We start from the raw sequence: 22,892 nt of genomic DNA on the forward strand, positions 1-22,892 counted from the left end.
ATCCCTCTGCACTTTCCCAACCATACAAGCATGTCTGTGGGTGGTGATGCTGTTGAAAAAATGCCACTGCTCAATTAAGTGTATAATGTATCAAGTCCTGCATGACTGACTGCCCTTTCCTTGTCTTGTTCAGTACATCCGCAAAACACCATTTTGTTAGTTCTGGGTTTTCACACAGAGATGATTGTGGGGTAGGAAGCAATTGGCTATGATGTGCTTTTTGAACCACAAGGCTTTTTCCTGAATTCCATGTAACACGCTCAGGCCACATCTATTTAGACCTACACAAAATCTTACGAATAAGAATAGACGGCCGCTGAAGTAAACAGAGGTAAACCTTTAGTTTATTATATGTTCACATTAATACAGCCAAGAGCTGGAAATGCTAAGATGTCTGTGCTACACAAAACCAAACTGAAGCCATATTAAAAATGCTAAGACTTTAGCTGAGGCTGGAGAATAATCAGCTTAAAATTCTGCCTGCATATTCTATGGTTTTGCTTTCTTTGAAATCAGAGGGAGATGTTGCCATCAGCTCCCTAGATGGCAGCTGGACCACAGAGCCTTGTTTCCATGCACGCAGGTGCTTCACTGGAAACGCTGGCAATATATTTGACTTCCCTGCCCTACGCTGAAAGCAGCAGCTCCTTGAAGGTTAGGTGGCTTTTCATCTGCACTTATCCAGCAAGGAGTTGCTTTTTTCCCATTCTTTCCTGGCTCTACCCTTAAAAAGAAAATAATCCTCCTTCTTCCTGGTAGAGAAGGCAGCACTGGTAGATCCAGTGTAACAGCTCCTATGTAGGCATACACTGAATGCTGTATGCATGATTTCTCCAGCCACTGTATTTCTCACGGGCATGTTGTGCTGCGACCAGGTGAGGAAGACAATTGTTTCCATTGGCAGAAGTACAAAATAGTTTTCCATCACATAAAATCATTATATCCTCCTTTTCCTATACCCAGAATGATGGTCCATTACTATGATGTGAATTGGAAAATGCAGAAATCTCAACAGAGAAGGAAAGGAGAAAAGAGTGGGAGGGCAGCAGAGGACAAGCTACAGGGTCATTCCTATAAGCTTGTCATTAACCTGTGATGGCCCTGATGGGGTTTTCCTTTAAATGGCAGACTGTGGAAAAGCAGGGCTGTGCTGAGATGCGTGCTGCCTTAATTTGTGCAATGGAAGGTTATGCAAGATAATTACCTTGTAGTTCAGTGACAACACACGCTGTCAGATCTGTTCAATCCACAGTGGGTTTATCCATAGTGTCTCTGTGTCTAAAAGACTCAAGTGGTAACTAATCCTGTAGCATGGCTGGAGCATATGACGTTTTAAACTCAAGATTTCTTTTTTTAATGTCCACTACAGATTAAATTTACCAATTTAACCTGGCTAAATCTACTTCCCATACATTTAAGGGTTTCTTCAGGTTGCATTGGCTGTGTCCGTGGCAGTAAATGATGGGAATTTGGGATTGTTCTCAGGCATTATTGACAGCAGGCACAGACCAGCTTGTATCTGTGCATTAAACCCCCTTGTCCTCCAAAAGAATGAAGAACGTGAAGACTGCTTTGGGAATAGTCTTTGGCCCATGCTGCTTCCCAAACCATGCCCGGTAGCTGTGTGGGAGAGCGCTAACTGGACGAAGCCAGATCTGTGCCAGCAGTTGCTCAGTGTAACCCCCTTTGCCCCAAGGAGCAGAAAGCCCTTGCAGATTCCAGAGGGAACAGCTTTTCTATACTGAGAATCACAGGATCATAGAATGGTTTGTGTTGGAAGGGACCTTTAAAGATCACCCAGTCCAACCCCCCTGCAATGAGCAGGGACGTCTTCAACTAGATCAGGTTGCTCAGAGCCTCGTCCACCTGATCTTGAATGTCAGGGTCCTTTAATGATCCTGGCTAGAGAAGATGGTGGTGGTTCGGGGGAAGTTTAGGCTGTTTGGTGGTGTTAGATATGCACTGCTGTCTCCTATACCTTTAAGAGTTTTTAAAGATTAAAATACTTTAGCTAGAAGAAGAATAACCTCTGCCACAGCTTTAAATAAAAGTTGGAAAACTCATGTATGTAAGATCTTCTCTAGCACAAGTTTCAAGGTTTGAATTTAAATGAACCGAAGCCAAGAGACAAGAGTTATATCAGAGCGCACAGCCTCTCTTGATTGAGCATGAACAGTGTTGTACAGTGATGTACTAGAAAAGAGCTTCAGACACATGCTATAGCCAAATATAAGTGAAGTAACACAGGACTTTTATGGCAATGCTCTTGAAATGGCCACACTTGTGAGGTGTCAAAAAGATTAAATAAATCCATTGCTACAATGCTCGTATATGGACAAGAACATCCAGCTTTAAAGATCTTCTGTCCTAAAACATGTAGTGATGTATCTTCAACTAGATTTTAGTGAGCTATGTGCCATTAATACACCCCTCAAAATAGAAAGATCATATAAATATCCAAGGCGTTTTAAGTCACCCTAATCCCAAGTATTTAAAGAGGAGCAGCAAAGCATTTGTATCTCATTAGATACTGAAAGGGTTTGACAACAATGATGTTTTACTTTCCTTTCAGGGATGAAAAGCCTGTTTTATTTGTTTAATTTAGCTCACTCATGCTTATATTAGAGCATACCTGGAGTGGATACCAAGTACAGCTAAAGTTTGTCTCTCTTGGCTGAAGAGAAACAAATAACCTCTGGAGCAGCCCGCTGGTTATCTAAACCAACCTACACAAGTTTACTTGATGCGTTTACTTTCCAGCAGTTGCAAAGAGGTAGTATCCTAAGCTTGCTGTCCTTGCCTATGCTGCTGCCATCTGCCTTAAATGAGGGTTGTAAACAGCAGAAATATTGGTGCAAAGTAATAAAAGAAAGAGCACTCTTAAGGATGATTTTATATTAAACACTGCTGGATCGCTGCTTTTCTCTCCTGCCAGTGAGAAGGTTTTTATGTTCATCACTTACAGTCTGAGAAAACGAAGCCACTCTGCTGCTTACACTTGACATACAAATTTAGGTCACTGCTCAGAGTCATCATGGATTTTGCCAAAATACTGCGACTAGAGTTGCATCTATTGACATCAGGGAGGATTTACCCGACCTGTTCTCAGGTCTTACTCATGGGCTCGTCCAAATGTCCCTGTTGGTCAGTAAGGGACAAGGGAAACCACCAGCACCACCCATGGTTTCCTAGGCCTCCCCTGCTGCTAATGCTTGCAAAAGTGCAGAGTGGGTTGATTGCTTTGTATGATCTGAGCTGAGAAATTGCAATTCCTTCCATCGCATGTGGTCAGCCGGGCAGTGTTCAGCAGCATATGCCAAAAGAGGCAGAGAAGTAGTCAGGCTGGCTGCTGCTAGACAGACTAATTCCCACAGCCTGTTTTGCATCCTGTTAGTCTTACTACCTCTCACAAGATCGCTCCTTGTAGTTGATCTCCTAATATAGGGATACATAACAGAGTAGCACCAAGCTCTCCACCTTTACTACTACATAGCACTGCCGAAATGACAGTGCAATCCACTACGCGTGCAGGTCACTTGCACTGAACCACTGTTTACGGATTTGGTGGAAGCGGGTTTAAAGCACGGGAAGATCGTTCTCAGTTGTTTTGCAGAAATTATCTTTCTGTAGTTTATTTGCTGGCACTTGAATGGCAGGGGGGCTTTGTTTTTAATTAAATCTTTAATTTACATAAAGAATAATCAGTGATGAGTAGAATTGGAGTTGACTTCTAATCAAAGATAATTCTGCATACCAGGGTGGGTTTGAAATGAATGAACGTCAAATCTAATTAGACAGCCAGATTCTGATCCCTCAGCCACACTAATACATACTGTAACAGACCAAATCTTCCTTATCTACACTGATGCCAGCTGAATATGATTGCTCTGTGTTTCTAGCGTGGTAAGGGAATGGCGTTGGGGAGGGCACTGCACGGGCTCGTGCGCACGCTCTTTCCAGCTGCCAGCGCAAAACAAATGTTGGAACTGGAAAAAAAGGAGGTCAGCTACCACAAACCCATCTGTCACGTGCAGGAGCCATTTAGGATCAAATGTATTTTCCTCAAGTTTATGACAGTGAAATCACTCGCATTTCCCTCTCCTTATCTTTTTGGCATGTGCTATACTAAGGGTACAGAGTGATGCCGTAGGGGCTTCTCTGAGGGGAGGTTAAGCAGCTGGAAGGGCCGTTCATGGCTCACCGGCAGAGGAAACGGAGCATGTACCCAGAGCTCTGGTGAAAGGGTAGCTACAAAAGAGGCAGGAAGAAAGCTAACTGTGGGGCAAGACTTCTGGGGTGCTGCTTTTACCTTAGCCACCGCCAGTCATTATTTCTGTGCTAGTGGGGTGACAAGAGTTAGCCAAAGGCATGGCTTACAGTAAAAATAAAATATGAAGTTAAAAGTCCCCACGCTGACTTTGGCACCTAGGCTGGTGTGAAAGGCAACCGATGCTTACTGAATTTATGGAGCTATATTGCAGTGGGAGTATCAGGCATCAGGTCCTATACATTTACAGCTACATATTCTTTACCTTTTTTTTTTTTTTTTTTTTTTTTTTTTTTTTTGTTATTGACCTGGATTTTTAGCTTTTTTCTTACTGTTACTATTGCTTTTTGCTTTATGTACTTCATCCAGTTTGGGTAGGAGGAACAGAACAAACAGCATGAGCTATTCCAGATGGCAATTTGTGTTTCTGCTCAGGGTGTCTAGTGATGAGCTAGCAAATACTGTAGCATTTAAGTTGAAAATGTCCTTACATACAACATAAAATATGTTTTTACGGAAATGAGACCATAAAGTACAAGTCTTGCTATTAGTATCAAGTCTTGGGAATAATATTATTTGAAACAAAAGCTAAAATTTGGTACCAAAATACCCAAAGCTAACATTTTCGTTTATTAGAAACAGGTAACTGTGCCTTGTGCTAGCTCACAGGGATTTCTGCATGACAAAGTAAAGCTCCCAGCTATGGGCTTAAGTAGAGTGATAAAAGATGCATGAGTTGCATAAATACTTCTTTGTGCGTTGTAAAAACTGAATCCACCCAAACTGAAGGTATTGGAAAAATAAAAGAAAGAATCACTGCAGGTGTTACTGATGCAGATAAATCCACCAGCAAAAAGGGAGCACAAACCTTCAGAGAGATCCTGCTGGATAGTTGGTGGTGAGGCTTGGATGTCCATGGCTGGGGAGGAGACCCATCCCAGCCTGCCAGTGAGCTGCAGTGGGTTAAAATGGGATTCTTGCTGCTGGAAGAGATAGGGCAGAAGTTTGCCTCCCTGTGCTGGGGCAGGAATACATGGCTACCAATGGGACCTGGGTGCTCCCAAATCTCCCATTTGAAGGATAGGGAGCCATCTCTGCTGCAGCTCCTTCTCTGTGCGTTACTACTCTCGGTAGCCATGCTGGTAAGCCCACGTCGCTCTCTTTCTGTACGCTAAAATTAACGTTTGAAGCTCACAGATCTGTTGGCCTTTCACTGGCTGATGAAGGCTTGGGAAGTGTGCTTGTCAGTATAGCCATATGCTGCTATTTAGGAATATCTCATAGCCTTGGACTTTGATGGAACAAATGCACATGATTATGTTCTGGCAACCAAGAATAGTTCTTCAGATGGAGCTCACATGTCTGTACAACTCTGGCAAGTGCTACCCTGCATGAGGAAGGACCAGCCCAATCACTGGGAGCATAAAACGTGCCATGAAAGTCATAATTCACGTAATCCAATGGCCAATGGAAGATAGTCTTTTACGGGTGCTTCCAGGAGATCCCATCCCACAGAAATACTCCTGACACATCCAGGAATTATAAGCCTGTGCACTAATGCCTAAGAGCTTTTGTCCTGAAAGTGTAAAAACCTTGTGTAATAATTACATCTCTTGTGAAAGTTTTTATAATGCTCCTGAGCACTCCTACCCATATATTATTGTCAAATTTTTGTATTAGAAAACCATCCACAAGAATGTCCGCATTTTCATCCAAGAGGCATACCTCTGTGCCTTCTAGGAGTCTAGGGAACATGGGAACCATAAATTCCAGGTGGTTATTTGGGCTACTGGCCATGCTGGCTTCGTATTGCCAGGGTGATTCAATTAAGTCAGAAGAAAGCAGTTGGAAAATAAGTATTAGAAATTACTAGACTTAAGGCTACAAAAGCAAGCGACACCAGCTGAAGGTGTACTGAATGAGCTTAGCATTGAACTGAGCCTGTATAGGTCTAGGATTGAGTTGTGCTCTTTGAATTTATGAGTAAGTAAAAAGCAGAAAGAATTGGCTGGCTGGGAGAAGGACATGACTTCTAGGGCACAATCAGTTTCTTCCCTTGCTGGATTTATTCTTTTGTAGATGCACACTCCTAAATGTGATCTTACTGCAATTACAAGCTTTTACCTTTGTAAGCTGGTCAGCTAGTCTGATAAGCAGAACATAGACCTTGACATAGATGAGAGAGGAATGTATTCTTTTCTTTCATTGTTCAAGAAGATACTGGTTCATTTGTTAGACACACCCCAGGTTTACAAGTAAGAAGTGTTCCTAGCATGCAAACCAGGATCACTTGACTTCAGTAGCCAGGCACTTGCATCAGTTTAATGGACTCCCTCAGCTTACCTTAACCTAAATAATTATCATCAATTTTTAATGGACAGCCTACAGACCACAGATCAGCAGAAGGAACAACATACAAACCATCTCACTGTAGGGACCGCAGCTCCTTAGATCCAGAATGGACCTTGAAATGTGTGTCGCACGAAAATGTAATACAGGAACAAAGGATTATCAAGATTTCTTTCAGTCATTGAGTCCTACTCCACATTCCCATTTAATCAAGCATTATCCATAATCCCAAGTGTCCTCAAAGCCTCTACTCCATGAACCCCCAGCTGCAGACAGCTCCCTAACACCCTACAGCAAAGCCTAGACCCAGAGCCATAACCGTAGCTACTACAAGGAGAGAACAGGAGGAATCAAGGCCACCATCACTACTGTTAAATTTATTGCAGCTTTACATGGTTGCTAGCGCATGTAGCAAAACCAGCTTCCCCTTGTCATGCGGTGAACAAAAAATATCATCTCCAGATTGGTCATGGGGAAAAAGCAAACAGAAAAGGACTGTGCAAAAGTCAGTCTAGGTTTAGCAAACGTGATTCTGACTGAATTTCACCCCTCTTAACTTGGACTGAAGTCCATGCTGTTTATCAAATATTTTGACATTATGGGAGGTGGAAGTCCATGCTGAGGGTGATGAAGAGAGGCCAGCCCTGTGAGCGTGATGGGCTCAATGGTCCCTTCCCCTCTCATTAGCTCAGGCTCAGCTGTTTTCCCGTTTCCAGACTGAAAGAAGAGCTGAGAGAGGGGGCTTTTATTTCCCCAGGGACAGAGACATCATCAGTTATCTGCCATTCCCTGCTACAAGCTGTCAGTGAATAGGGCAGGGAAAGAGTACTGATAGGATTTCACTTTATCCCTCACTCACTGATGGGCTCATCATTCAACTGCCATGCACTTAGCACAGGCAGTACTAATTATATCAATTATGCTTCTACACAGCACATGCTTATATTAGCAGTAAGCAGACTGGTGACTTTTGAAAATGAAACATCAGTGGTTCATTAGCTATGTAGATTAAAAAAAGTAAGCATGCTCATTGCATCCACTGCTGAGGTGGATCACTCCAATCTCAAACACATTTAATACCATTTTAGATGTGCAATATGCTTTATATTGAGAGCAAAATTTATACTGTATCTAGAAGACAGTAGCATTATACCACATAACTACTAAACGCAGACTTAGAAACTTGATTGCTACATTGGAATAGCACCAAAATCCCCTTAGTGGTGTTCATCCGTAGGGATGTCAGTCAGGTCAGCAAGAGATCTGGGTAAGTCCTTGTGGGCTGAGCCTTAGTGAAATTATACTAGTGACTACATCTGTATGTGTAATCAGAATACAACTGTATTATGAAATTCAGCAGTAGGTTTATTTAGTTGATAGCAGAGGCCTGTGAATGGTTTAAGATGGGGGAAAACAAATCCCCCTCTACAAAGTATATTACAACAATGTAGCAAATACTCATCACTCAAAGTATAGTTGCTAGATGTAGGTATCTTAAATAATCCATTGATGTGCCTGTATGCAGCCACTGTTGATGTGAATCTGGGCTAAGGGGCTGCTGCTGCTAGGCAGAGTCGGTGTGATTTTTTGAGGTCAGTTGGAAGTATCTGAGATGTCAGCAACACAAGTTTAAATCTTAGGAACAGATTGTGTTTGTACAGTAGAGTCAACCTCTAATCTGAAAAATTGAAAAGTAACTGAACAGAACTGGGAGATTTCATCAGTTCTGACTCCGTTACCTCCTTTTATCACAGTTTTATTCTGTACAGAAATTAAACATACATTAATCATCAAGATTATAATATAGATAGAGAGCACAAGCCTATCTGGGCTCTGAGTTTTGACCATTTTATGCAAAAGTAAAGCAAAAGTAGCTCAAAGCAGGTCTTCAATTTGCATTACAACTGCACTTCTTCCACATTTCCTTCTGGTATCTTGAGGAAAGTGTGAGCTAATAAAGCATTGCAAAGCTATCTGAGAGCTTGAGCAAAATAAAGAAAATAAATCAGTAAATTCCTTTTCCAAATAACTTAATTTTTTTAATTTCCCCAAAGGAGAAGAAAACAGAAATACTTCCAGTGTGTCTGCACACTGTCACACATGGACACGAAGATTTTGTTCACAGAGAAACCCATTCATCCTTCATTCACATTAATGCAGAAAATACTCACTGTGTGAAAGATGCTAGCATTTTGACAAGAGTTTTGAATCTAAAGTAATCACATTTTTATAGCCAATGTGGTCATGATTAGCACTCAACTTCAAGTTTGGTTTTATTCCTCTCATTTTTTGAGGAATGGCTGATGTTTACGCAGTTAGTCTCCTCTGACTGTCAGCGTTGTTTGTCTTCTACCCTCCTAGGTCTCCAGATGCTGTCAGGGGGTGTGTTAATCATCCTGTCAAATGATGCAAGTGGTGAACACTTGCAAGGGATCTTCTGCTCCTTGGCACTCTGGACCCAACTTTTAATGCAAATCTCATATGCAAATGGGAGCATACAGCATGCAGCCTGTCTTAAGGTTATTTGCAAAACCAAAGGGAACTTAACCATGCAGACCCCTGATAGCAGTTGGGTGGTTTGTGCTTTGTCTCTCAGGAGCTGGTTCTCAGTGAGGTTTGAACCATCAGATATCAGCTGGCGCGGGTGGATGCTGTAGCATCTACAGAGATTTGAGGTTTGACCCTGGCAGCTGCAAAGTGGCTTCTACCAAGTGCTGGGTACCAGCAAACCTGAGCAGCGCTCAGCCCTGCAGAGGTGTGATGAGAGCCTTAAGGAGCTAGGTGCGAGTATAGTGCCAAATTGGGACTTTCATTGACCAAAGACTCAAATATCTCCAGCTGTGCCTGGAGCCCGTTTATCCCTGTATAAGTTAGCCAAAGATCATCCTCACTGCAGTTTCTCCTGACCCTGCAAGGAGCAGCTGATCCCGATCCCCCTGCTCCCACCCTCTCCCTTTCCCTGTCTCTCCTGGCCATGGGTTTCTGCCCAGCACAGGTGCTTATGGCCCTGACCAGCCCAAGATCAGCATCTCTGTCCCAGGGGTTTATCCTTGCTTGGTTAAACTGGCTCAGCCCTGAGCTGGACACGATGCACCTGGGCTCGGCAGGGACACGGACAGTGGAGCACCTTACCTGTTGCCCACAGCAGAGGAGAAAACTGGCCTTAACTGCATCCCGGGTGGTATCTCTGAGGGCTGTCCTGTCTCAAGGGGCAGCTCTCACTTCTGAAACAGAGAGATCTGTGCTGGTTTGGTTGTGCAATAGAGAAAACTTCACATTGCCAGTAGTGCTGGCAATGCTGGGACTGGAAGAAGTATTTCTGGAAGAGCTCCTGCAGAAATATTCCTGACAAAGCAGCTCCTCGGGCAATGCAGTCCTCTCCATGGAGAATCAGTAGCTCGCCATGGCACATACCACCACCTCAAAGAGTATTTGCCCAGCTTAGCACTACAAATTAAATACAACTGGACGGCACACAATGTTTCCCCACATATTTGTTTTCTCCAGTGAGTGTTTGCCATGCAGGCACCACCTAGCTCTGGTGCTTATCTTTAATAAATATATTTTATTGTGAAGGTTTACATTGCAAATTTGTGGCCTTCACAAGTGGCTCCTTTTTTGGACACTTGTGATCATTCCCTGTCTATGGGGATGAGAGGGTGGTTTACGCTGGCTGTCACCCCCTCGGCCCCATAGGTCGCAGTTTGACAGAGCATGAGCTCCGTCACCTGCAGGCAGCTCCAGCCCCTGCCACGCCATCCCGCCTTGGCACCCAACTCACCTCCCAGCCCAGCTGTTGGAGTGAAATGACATGGGGGTATGGGACATGGGGCATGCTGGGTCCAGCTTTTAAAATAAATGGGGGAAAATACTACCAAAAAAATCTCTTTTTCACTTCTTGTCACATTATTTTTTAGCTGGCCTAGTTTCTCAATCCATTTCACAGCACAACAGTGTTAGCAGCCATGCTAACACCCCAGGAAGGAAGGAGGTGGTGAAAGGATGGATGCTGCGGGATGGAGGAGCTGGTCCCTGGCAGCACCCACTGACCAGTGCCCTCTTCCTTAGCATCCCCCTTCTCCTCCCACTCCCTGCCCTGCTGCCTGGCCTCAGCTGGCTGTGGCATTCCTCAGACAGCTCAGTGAGGCCATTCATCTCACCAGACCAGCACAAATCTGAAAATTTGAACAGAAAACCCTGCTCCATTGTCTGATGAGGGCAAGCGTCGGGGTGGAGATGAGGAAAACAGTACATCAAGGAGGAGGGGAAGAGGAAGGCATCCCCCTTTGCCCCCATGGCAGCAGCAAGCTGATGGAGTTGCTGTCAGCTGTGACATTTGTTTGCTATTTCTTTGTGGGTAGGTTGCAATCAGCTTAGTTTGGTGCAGATGCTGAGCTGGGCATTGGAAATGAGCACACATACAAAGCAAGGGGTTCCCTCCCAGTGTGATAAGCGCCCCCCCCCCCCCCCCCCCCCAGACACATGAAATGCAGAGCATATGGTGCCTGAAGCTTGTTTACTCATCTCTTGTCATGGTGGAGAGCATCCCTCTCTCATCTCGGCATGCCGTAGCTGTGCGTACACCCACTGTGTCTTCCTTCTCAGCAGCCAGGCGGGAACAGCCATGGGGGAAATGGGCAAGGATCAAAAGGGAGCTGCAGGACTTGATCCATGCTGAATGAATACTCTTTATTTTATGATAAGTACACAACAACACTCCGCTAGCCTCTAAGAGCTCTGCACAATCCCAAAATAATCTCTGGGTCACCCTGATATAGCAGATGGGGACACCAGGGCTGGAGGAGAAACATGCCAGGCATGGCAGCTTCATGCTGAAGCTTCTGGTTTCTAGTCCCACATCCAAACCCTCTCTGTGTCTCTGGCACATTTTCAGTAGACCCCGGGCCATAAGTTTGAAGTTAAGATAGGACCATTGTATCTCAGAAGTGTGATGATTTGGCAACACAAATGGGTTCGTGCCCCCTCATGGGGTTCAGTTACCCTTTTCCATGACTGATAGACACCAGGCAGCCCCAGCCTCACTGCCTGCTTCTCACGCTCCATCGTCACTGACCTGCTTTCTGTTGTTTTTCAGGAATATCTTCCAGGCTTCCTGAAATCATGTCAATAGGATCACACTCATTCTCTCCAGGAGGTCCTAATGGGATTATCAGAAGCCAGTCCTTCGCTGGCTTCAGCGGGCTTCAGGAGAGACGCTCCAGGCAAGTGCCATGCTCTGTAAGGGGAAATTCCAAATCAGGCCCTAAGGGAACCCTGGCGTTTAAGGGGTGAAGGTGGAGAAGAAGCGAGAGAGTACTTACTGCCTTCTCTCTGACTTGCCGAAGAAAGCCTTCTAGGCTAAAATATCTCCATATATCATTTCTATAACTAAGCTGGTACCCTCTGCCTTAGGTACCAAGTGCCTGTTTACTTCTCCCCCATTAATGCAGGGCTTCCTCACATGCCTCAGAGCTGTGAGAGAATTTCAGAGAATCATTTTAATTTACTAACTTGTGCAGTGATCTTTTCAACATGTGAAACGCGCAGGAAAATGATACACTTCACACCGCCCCCAGTTTAAGACCATTGCTACCTAAAAGTCAGTTTTCTCTTTGCCTTGCTGCTGTGAATTCAAAACAACCCCGTTTCCCTTGCAGGGCAGCCTTCATGTCCATGAAACAGGGCAGAACTTGGCTGCAGAGCCTTTCCTGGCACCGCCTGTTCGCTAGACAGGACTTAGGGCTTTGTGTTGAGCAAGTCATCCACTCCCTGATGCCCCCAGAGGCTACTTTACAATTAATTGTAACTTGTTCAAAGTCTCCAGGTGCCAGACCACCGGTTAGAAATTGAGGAGGAATGACAGGCAAAGGAAAGGTTGCCTCCCATTGCCAGCGCAAGCCAGCGGTGGTTGTTAGATGCTGACCTACCCCCAGGACAGCCACTGAAGAGGCATCTATATGCAGCACAACTATCCTCCCTTTGCTATACAAAGCTGCCTACGGGCCATGCTCAAGACCAGCAGCATGATGCTGTCCTCCAGACACTCTCCTAACCAAGCCCCAATCTTGCTTAGGAGCCCTCAGGTTTTACTTCTAAGATTATCTGGGCTTCCCTTTGCTTTTAGCACCTGAATATACCTCAGCCCTTTTACAGCTGTGGCTACACAATGTGAGGCAAGGGAAGGGATGGTGTAAGGCAGAGAAACGTCTGAGGACCCTCAGACTCAGCCTGGTGTTTCCAACCAGCATTTGTATCTCGGCAAGGCAACTGGCACATCAAAAGCTGACAGCACATGTCCCAGGCTGCTCAGACCTCTTAACCTGTAAATAAACGCAGTCCTTTAACTGGGAGACACAGAAGCAGATTCGTTTCTGCTAGCAGAGATAACATCAGAAGATTTCTTCAAGCTACGCTCCTTTGAGATCATTATGATTTATAGAGATTTCCTCCTCTTTGATGTTGATTTTGCAGGTGTAACTCCTTTATTGAAAATTCCTCTGCACTCAAGAAGCCCCAAGCAAAGGTGAAGAAAATGCATAACCTGGGCCATAAGAACAGCACCACGCCCAAAGAGCCCCAGCCGAAAAGGATGGAGGAGGTCTATCGAGCCCTGAAGAACGGCTTGGAGTAAGAGCCTTTATCCTGTTTGTTGATTGAAACTTTCTGTGACATTTTAGAGCCTAGAGAAACATATCACAGGAATGGGGATCCTTAATTGTATGAGAGGAACATATGCCTCTTGGAGCCTGCATTGTAGCATTTAAGATCTGAAATATTTGTACGGGAAACAGGAATACAGGGAACAGAATCTCATTTCCACTCAAATTGCTAGGAAACCTCCCAAAGGCTTAGATTTCAACATTAGATTTTATTTTTTTTTCCCTCTGAATTTCCTAGAGTCCTCTCAGAGGGTTGTATCACCTTTAAGATAACATCCCAGATGATAAGAGGGCTGTTACGGGCCAGATACAAGGGCAGCATCTGGCAGCGACTGGAAGGCACCAGCCCATAAACTAAGCAGCAGATTAGCTTACTTGACACTGGTTGTCCAGTGTAAGGAGAACCTGGAGCTCCTATACACAGCTAAATAAGTGGCTCCTTTTTATTCCCAAAAAGGCAGCAGGGAGCTGCTTTTAGGGCAGATAGACATAAACGAGTTTTTGCCCGAGAACACATCCAGTGAGGAAAGCCGTTTGTTGGGCAGATTTTCTTTTAGGATGGTCAGCAGCCAGCTCAGTATGTGCTGCAGAGCTCAGGCATCCCTTCTCTGGTTTGTGTTTACAGTGAGTATCTGGAAGTTCACCAGACAGAGCTGGACAAGTTGACTACTCAGTTAAAAGACATGAAAAGAAACTCACGCCTGGTACGTGTCACGCTTTTTCATCGTGCACAGTAACCTTTTTGAGGTACTGGAGCAGCTGCAGGGTGGGAGAGGGATACAGGGCGTTTGTGCTGGTGCTCTTCTTCCCTTCCAGCCCTGGTCTTGTTGGTGATTTCTATTGATTGACAAACATTATTTTCTCTTCGTGCTGTTATGTTGCAAAATTAATCACAGTTTCTTGTTTTCTCTTGCAGGGAGTCCTGTACGATTTAGATAAGGTACGTTACTCCCTTTGACACTGCTTTTGCTAGGGAGCATTAGTATCCATATGGTGTACGTAGCTGGCATGGGAAACCACTCTCAGCCAGATCTACTAGCCAGGCCAACACTGTTGAGGGAGAGGCTACTGACCATTTGCCCTTGCAAAGGAAGAATTCCCACTCCCCTCTTCTTCCCGGGGGCTGTGGTATTGCCCGGCACCCCCGCCAGCCAGCTGTGCTTACTAACAGCATCACACTTACCCCATCAGCCCTTTCCCCGGGCCTGTGGAGGCACAGGGGAGGAGACAGACCCCTGCCGGGGAGGAGAGAGGCGGAGGGGTGAGACCTCCTATACCCTTCAGCTGCCAGCCCTTACATCCATCGCCTTGTGCAACATCACCCTGCCAGCTCCAGGCGGTGAGGGGCTGGCAGGGGCATGCCAGGGGGGTCTGTGGGAGCCAGGTCAAACCCTGGCTCATCCCTCCTCCTGCCAGTTCTGGGGAACAAAAAAATGGAACTATTTTTCCCTGCAGAAAATCTTGAGTGAAACAAAAGGAAAGTTTTCCAAAACTTTTCCAGAGCAAGTCTGGCTTTTTTTTCAGTCAAAATGCCAAGCTTGGTTTTGCTGTCAAAACCAATTTTCTAAGGAAGAGAATGGACTTTGAAATGCTAAACCAAATACATTTTAATACAGGTTTTCAAAGCACTGAAAATACTATATTTTGGGCTAAAAAAGCTCTGATCTTCACCCCCACCCACCCCCCACTTTTTGAAGAATTCAAAAAACTAGGAAAATCCCATGAAAGGAAAACTCTTTTTTGTTTAAAAATATATTAGGTACAGAAGTCAGTGGACTCCATTGTCAGCAGCAGGTTAATGGTAGTTAATGGTAGTAAGGCGGGAGAGCTGATTCCAAATCCATGGGCAACAAACCCCTGTGTGTTTTAAGGAGGAGTTTCCCAGATTCATGGGGACTCGCAGAGCTAGTGTGGCAGTGTCTTACTGATTTATTTAAATGTGCCTCACCCTCTGCCTCTTCCTTTCCTGCAGCAAATCAAAGCAGTCGAAAGATACATGAGAAGGCTGGAGTTCCACATTAGCAAGGTAATGAGCACTCCTATCATCTTTCTTCTGCATCTGCTCCTGTGTTATTAGGAAAACAAACCCTTGGCCTCCTGCTACTCCTCCACTCTGGGGAGGCTGCCTTGATGAAGCCTCTCCCAGATTCGGTATTTTTACTGCAATGGGCTGGTGGTCAGAGCCAAAGAAAGGGTTTCCACAGGGTTTGTAGCCCCCAAGGTCCAGCCGTGCCCCAAGACACTCCTGCCCGCTTTTAGGTACAGAGAGAACATAGGGTCAGACACTTGCTGGGAAAAATCTCGCTCACTGCATGCTTATTTTTAAACTGTAGGTAGAAAGAGTGTTACATCTGAAAGTAATTTAATTCAGCAGTTGTCTCTACTGTACGCAGCAGCTAGATTGGATTTATTCCTGGATTTCACTGCTAACGCTTCTGCTGCATGGTTTGAGGCCCACATCCACTTGATTACATCGGTGAGAATATTCAGTAGAGGTACTTGTGATTTATACTGATACATTTTAGAGCTGGACAAAATCCATGGCATGTATTTTCTTACTTATAAACATATCTGCTAGCAATTAGTTGCTTTTCTGAGCCTGACAAACGAATGAATTATTTTTGATGGATTAAATGTCTTTTGAGAGTCATTTGAAAAACATTCACGCAGCTTGAAGTGCTCCAATTATGACAACCCATCCAAACCTTTTAATTTCAGTCTTCTCTTGCTCTTGGAGCCAAAAAAATAAGAGAAATCATAAGGTGATAGACTGAAATTTCATTCCCCAAAACACCTTCCCTCTTGCTGGCAACATGAATGGCAAAATTAGTGCTTAAAGAACATTTCCATTCAAGTACTTCCCACTCCAGCCTTCTCAGAGCTAATGGTTTCTGGGCTTATAATAGGATTGAAAAACACGAAATGCAAGAGGTGTTGTTGGTCGGTATTGCTCCAGCTTGCTGAGTACATGAGTTCACTTTCCGTAACCCACAGCAACAGAGACAAAAGGAACCGAGCTGTGCTGTGGTAAAGCTTACGGGCTTGGGCAGGTAAAGAGGGATCTTTGTTTCTAATAATAAAGAAGGTCTTTTTCAGCAGTACCGAATCAGGGCCACAGCGATGCCTTCTGCCTGCCGCTGCTCTGCAGAGGAAGCAAAGTGAGCAAAATGGGATGTGCAGCAGCAGACCCCATGTTTTTAGGGGGGCAGATGAGTGTGCCCTGGCCATTCTCACACGGGCAGGGGCAGGACATCAGCCCCGCGCTAATGCACCACCCTGGTGGCAGAAGTAAATACCGACTGACAGCTATTTATATAGTAGCTGTCTTTAGCTTGCTGACTTGCAAGAGAAATAGGACTGGATATGACTTCCTATAAAAAAGCCTAAGAAGCTTTTTTTGTACCTTTGAAATGGCAAAATGCCACCTGTGTCTCTATTAGCCTTTGCTGAACTCTTTCACTTTGCAAAGCAGTCCCTATCTTCTTTAAGGATCTAAGTCAGAGGCTTTGGCTACTGGATATCCAAGCTAGCCTTGTAAAAGTCAACCTAAGGCTTTGAAGCCACCAGGAAGACCGTTCCCATTCCAAACAAATAAGCAACAGCACTTTCTGTTAGAGGTTAAGTAGGCTTGGAAAATGGGATTTGGAATACGCCTGGATTGTCACGTCAGGCTCATTTCTAATGCAGCAACACAAAATTGTAGACTAAGGAAGCCAAGGCACTGGATGCTTTCATAGAGAGAAATTCTGCTGTGAAAATCCAGTACTGAGCAACAAGCATGATGGGGCACAGGGCAATCATTTGATGTCAGAGATAACAAGGTAAAAAGCAAACATCATCCTATCTTAGCAGGGATATTAGAAGCAGAGGGAAGAGACAGCTTCTTCTATTCCTTTCCTTCTCCCCATTCTGATAAAGTCAAGTTAGAAAACTTAAATCTCCTGTATCTGGAAGATTAAGTTTATATAAATATATATCACTATATATAGCTAGTGTGTATATATATACACCAGCTATACCACTGTAGACTCCTACTGAACATCTCAGAGTAAATATATACATTCAGTGCAGGGATTAGAGGGAAAGGGAAACCAAAACACAAGATGCCTGTAAACCTATTGCACACTGAAGGTGAGACTTTAACCAGTGTGTGACTAGGTTTTGTAGAACTTCCAGAGTGCTTATGAAATGTTGGGCACCTAAGTCATGCCAAAGGAGTTTAAGATAGCTAGGAATTATGTGAGTGCCTGGGAGGCTGAAGTTCAAAATATTTTCTTAATTTGACATTAGCTGATTCTAAGCCCTTTACTTGTGCTGATACTGGCTATGACTCCCAGTTTCTGGAGGATGGGCAGTAAGAATTAAAAAAAAATCACTCCCTGCTTCCAGTAGTACCTATTAGTCAAATATTGCAACAGCTTCAATCCACGGCTGATGTTAGCAATACAGAAAGCATTCCTGGCCCTGTTAAATGTGCCATTTAATGCATCCAGTCCCATTTGGCAGTGTGGATGTTGCAGCTGCCTTTAAAAGAGCTCTTCCACAGTGATATATTTGAGAAGGTTGCTGCATGCTTGCCCTGCTGCTACGATTATACATAGCCCAGGCAAGGGAGGGGAAGGGGAGTAGCAACGGTTAAAGGCGTGCAGGGCAAGCAGGTGAATTGCTGGCAGCATCTAGTGTTGCTGTAAAGAGACTTTCACAGTGGAAGTTATTTTTATCTTGTGCTTCTTTTTCATAGACTGTAACAGTATCACGGCTTCATTTGCTCAGCCCATCCATTGGATCTAACAGCTTGGCTGAGCTTCCTTGTAATGCCAATGACTTTGTCGGGTTTTCTGGTTTTTTTCAATACACCTTCCTTGTTCCCACTAGGTGGATGAGCTTTATGAAGCCTATTGTATCCAAAGACGTCTCTGTGATGGTGCCAGCAAAATGAAGCAAGCCTTTGCAATGTCTCCTGCCAGCAAAGCAGCTCGAGAGAGTTTAACCGAGATCAACAGGAGTTACAAGGAGTACACAGAGGTACATCCTCATCAGTTTAAACATCTTTTCACTCTCACACCATTTGAAGGCCGTGGGAACTTTGCCAGTGATTGTAGGGAAAATTTCATCCAGATAAATGATTTAAAAGCAAACTCAGCAAAGAAGAATTATTATTTATTTTTTTGACTTCAGGTAGATACCTGATGACTTACAAGGACAGGTTACCTGGGCCCAAAGAGTTCCTTGAAATAAGGTTTATGCTCTATGAGAGCAGGGTTAAACATGACAACTGCTGCACAAGAAAAAAGTGTACATCTGTCCCAAACCTACTTATACTCAACTACCTCCTTCCTACCCACAGATTTTGGGTTGGCAGGTTGGCTGGAACCCTTGTGTATAAAGACATCTGTTGCATCCCATCTTGTTTTACTTGCTGTGATCAACATTTTGTTAAACAGGCAGTAGATGAACAAGGGTCTACTAGTGTTACAAACATCCCAGCACACAAGCTGCGACAGTCTTCCTAAATCCAAAGGAAGAACTGGACAGGGTCCAGTACCCATCTCCCACAGTCTTTTTTGTTAATGTAGTCCACGTTTCGTGAAAGATTAAATCCTGCTGGGAGCCACTTTGGCACGGAGCTGCTGCTGGCACATGTCCTAGCTGGAAAGGACTGGGACAGTGACCAGGTTACGTTTCAAGGGCCACAACTACCCTCTGCCAACGGGAGGATTAGAGCGCAACAGAAGAAGAGCATGGGGTTACATTCAGCTTTGGTGCAAGCAGGCATAGCTCAGCTGCCATTTTTAGGGCAAGACCCAGCTAAGCAGCACGGATGGCTCTGGCAGATTGATTTTTATTGCAAAATATCTTTCATTTGTATAACAGAATCTTCCCTTCCAAACACACCTTAAAAAAAAAAAAAAGAGAAAAAAAGGCAGAAAAAGGGTTTGACCTCACTGTTCTCTTTTCCACCACAGAACATGTGTACCATAGAAGCAGAGCTAGAAAACCTATTGGGGGAGTTTTCCATCAAGATGAAAGGTAATTGCCTTTTCACCTTTCCCTTCTTTCTCCCAACAGCAGCAGTCACTGTGCATGTTAGCAAGGGCATCAAGACATGCTGGGGTGACATGCGTTTATGGTAGGTGTAGCTTTCCCCCACCACACGCATTGCTGAGCCTTCAAACCCCCAACTTACATTCCTGCCCACTGGAAAGGATCACAGAATCAGGAACATCAAAGCTTACTGAGAGACTGTCTGAGATGATGCTTCTTGTTTTCAAGGCTAATTACCTCTCTCAAACACTCCTCCCAACAGCCAGAGCAATTCAGTTTTGAAGGCTGCTGTACCTTTTGCCTCTATTTCCATAATTCTTTAAGAAGATGACTGGGAAATTATGTGAATGCCCATGGAGCTGAAGTTCAAAACACTTTCCTAATTTGACATCAGCTTTTTCTAAGTCCTTTACTTTTACTGATTCTGACTACTATTTTTGAAGAAATGTAAAAAAGCAAAGAGCTGGGGGTAGTTTACCATTTAAACACCTAGATAGCTCAGTGATGGCATTCATCTTTACATTGTATTCCTTGTCTTTACGACAGGGGATTTTATGGGTTTGAATACAATGGAGTCAGTTTTACCTGAAACCTCAGTGAATCACCAGGTATTGCTAATGCTGTTATCCCTTTAAGACTCAATGTCTTAAAGAAGAGATTGTGGGGGCATATATTTTTGGATCTTCAATCACTGGCATGACAATAGTTCTATAAAACAAAATCAGCATCTAAATATTCATGCACTCTCAATTATTCACTTGAAATCTTGCTATTCAAAAAATCCACAGTATTGCTTGTAGAGTTTTTAGAGCTCATAAATATCATACAAGGTTTTGATCCTGCCTGCCTTGTCACAGTTGTGAGTTAATTGTGTCCTGTGGTTGCACTGCATAAGTCATGATCTAGCTTAGATTAAGTTAAAATAGCTACTCCATGCTCCCATATCAGAGAAAACAAGCGCAGCAGCTGTTAGAGTTCTCCTAGCTCCAGCCCACAGCACCAAACCTCTGGTTTTAAAGCCTGCACTCTTCAGTACTAGAAAGGCAATCAAAGATGCATAGATGTAAAGTTACAAGATGGACACATGGAGACTGAGCCAGGTATTTCTACACAAAAAACCCACAGCAGAACCACAGCGTGGATGTGCTGAAGGAAACCCGAGGTCACACGGTATGGAAAGGGAATTGCATCAGGCTAGGTCCCTCAGAGCGTTTCCTTAATGTAAATGCAGTGCAATGCACAGTTCCTGACAGCAGGACATGTTGCAGAAGGTGTCGTGGCATCACAAATGGCTGGGCTGAAAAGGTCTGCCCCCCTCTCTCTTATATGCCCAAATCTTCTAACAAAGCTCAAGGGTTCTCGAGAAGGCAGGTGCTGTGCTCACGCACAGGAGTGGAGCAGAAACCACAAACTGCTACTTCTGAACGTAGTTCTCATAACATAATGAAGCCCAAATTAGAATAGAGCAAAGAGAAATGCCATATGATTAAGTATTCTCTATTTATGTCTTCTAAGATTTCTATCTATACAGTTTTCCCTAGGAATAGGAAGCCAATAGGACAACCCAGCCATTGCTGTTGCTGCAGCCCGCAACAGCTCCAGCACAAAAGCCTGCAGATCATGCAGCAAGCTCCCCCAAGTTATGCTGCAGCATATTCAGCTAACTTTAGGATCTGCTTTAAAATCAAAGCATTCCTCCCCATAAAGCTTATCTGTTCCTAGCCATTCCAGTGAAAGTTATTTTTATTTTGTGCCCTCTGTCATTTACACTGAAAGCAAGCCAACCTACACAGCGCTGTCAGGAAGCAGTGGGCCCACACTGTGTTTTTATGACTGATATTTGGAAAAAAAAAAAAAAAAAAAAAAACAAAAAACAAAACAGCTAACCATTTTCCAAAATAAAGATAATAAACTTGCCAGCAGGCTTGGATTACTGCTCAGGGTTAATCGGCTGTTGGAATTAAACAGGAAAAGCCAGAGTGGAAATTTAGAAGTTCCTGTATGGAATCTGCATGTCCTGTTATGATGTATAGAGAAGCACCCCCATACCTGTTGGAAACGCCAGGACGGCAGGAGATGAAGTGCCCAGCCATTTCACAGGGGGAGAGCGGCGCGATGGTCTTAGGCACGAGGGGCTCTGCAACATGGAGCCCAGCACCAGCAGCCACAGTCCAAGTGCCCAGCATCCTGCACGCAAGCGGAGCTGTACATGCTGCACGCACTTTAGGTGGCACTGTCACTTTACCACAGCCATGTAATGACCCTTTCCTCTACTTACACTGCCACCCCAGGAGCAATCTTCTGTCCCATCTGCATTACAAGCCCAGTGCTTTTACAAGGGTGTGACATTTGAAATGGTACAAGAGAGCCGTTGGCTTCTGCCATGCCTTTAGCCCCCAAAAGCCATTCAGGTACCAAAAAGTTGTTTCCTATGGCAGTACTTATCCCCTGTAATCAAGTCAGTGCTCAGTCTCCTCTTCATCAGGCTGGAAAGACTTGACCAGCATGGCTGGGCCAGTCAGGGCTCACAGACCTCGACATCAGGCAACATCCATGTGGCATTTTAAGCTGTGTTTCCCCATGCTCCCACCCCATCCACTGAGCAAAGAAAGGGCCTTTTAATTCCCTCTGATACTCTCAATGATGTGTCCCAGCAGAGATCAAATTCACTTATAAAAGCCTGGGGAGAGAGAAGCAGCAGTGGAGTGCTAGTAAGCTTAAATTATTTATAAACAGTAAATAAATTAGAAAGGTATTGGTAATATGAGCTCTGTGCAGGGGTCTCTCTGTTCTGTAAAACGGTAAGATGAGTGAAGAAAACTCTTTTCTGGTCAAAGAAGTGGTAGAGGAGGATCAGCAGATCACAGGGGTGGGCCATGACTGTGTGCAAGGATCTAGCTGCTCCTACAGGCCGGCTAACAGGACTGATTCAGCCTGGTAAACAAAGCCAGCACTGGGGTTCATCATACTTGCCTTGATTTTAACACGCCTATATATGTCCAGTCATGGTATTTTAGGATAAAATTTTAGGATAAAAGACCCCTGCAAGTTCATTTTCATTCCTTTCTTTGCCACAGGCTTTGTATGTGTCTTCAGGATGGTTGCTTTGGGCTTGGCTACACTGGGGGTTTTAGGCTTACCCAGGCAAAGCTGGGTACCAGTATATACCAAAGCAAGTGCAATAGCTACCTACTGAGCAGCTCCGTGAGAGAGGAGAGGTTCCCTCTGTGGGAAAAACAGCCCGTGGAATCCTGTAGAAGGGCAGGTCACAGGGCCAGGTGAGGGATGGTGACTTCCCCGAGATTTCAGCATGGTCCCTTAGGGAAATTTAATTTCATATTCACAGTGCCGATATAGAAATACCATCCTCGTGTCCTACATTTAAAAAAAAAAAATAAATCATCAAGCACACATATACAGGTGCTTTGCGGCACTGCTCCCTCGTCTGGGGAAAGGTGGGATAAATCTCGTATTACAGATGTCAAAAAGTGGTTTGACTATTGGAAGATACTCAGCTGGTATGGGAATGGTAATGTTATGGAAACACCCAAGCAGAAGGAGCCCCTCTCACT

The 22,892-nt window shown here is 44.4% G+C and overlaps 1 protein-coding gene across 5 annotated transcripts in view; it reads left to right on the forward strand.

Moving 5' to 3' along the window:
- The window catches only part of RIPOR2 (RHO family interacting cell polarization regulator 2), a 72,975-nt gene that overhangs the window by 22,546 nt on the left and 27,537 nt on the right, over window positions 1-22,892 (forward strand). For all 5 annotated transcript variants that reach the window (XM_040588818.1, XM_040588816.1, XM_040588819.1 and 2 more), the window contains exons 2-8: window positions 11,712-11,838; window positions 13,088-13,243; window positions 13,901-13,979; window positions 14,192-14,215; window positions 15,248-15,301; window positions 18,151-18,300; window positions 19,242-19,305. In XM_040588818.1, coding sequence (XP_040444752.1) covers window positions 11,712-11,838; window positions 13,088-13,243; window positions 13,901-13,979; window positions 14,192-14,215; window positions 15,248-15,301; window positions 18,151-18,300; window positions 19,242-19,305 — 654 coding nt within the window. The remainder of the gene's footprint in view (window positions 1-11,711; window positions 11,839-13,087; window positions 13,244-13,900; window positions 13,980-14,191; window positions 14,216-15,247; window positions 15,302-18,150; window positions 18,301-19,241; window positions 19,306-22,892) is intronic.

This window comes from Falco naumanni, chromosome 3 (genome assembly GCF_017639655.2).
Source record: "Falco naumanni isolate bFalNau1 chromosome 3, bFalNau1.pat, whole genome shotgun sequence".
NCBI classification, from domain to species: domain Eukaryota; kingdom Metazoa; phylum Chordata; class Aves; order Falconiformes; family Falconidae; genus Falco; species Falco naumanni.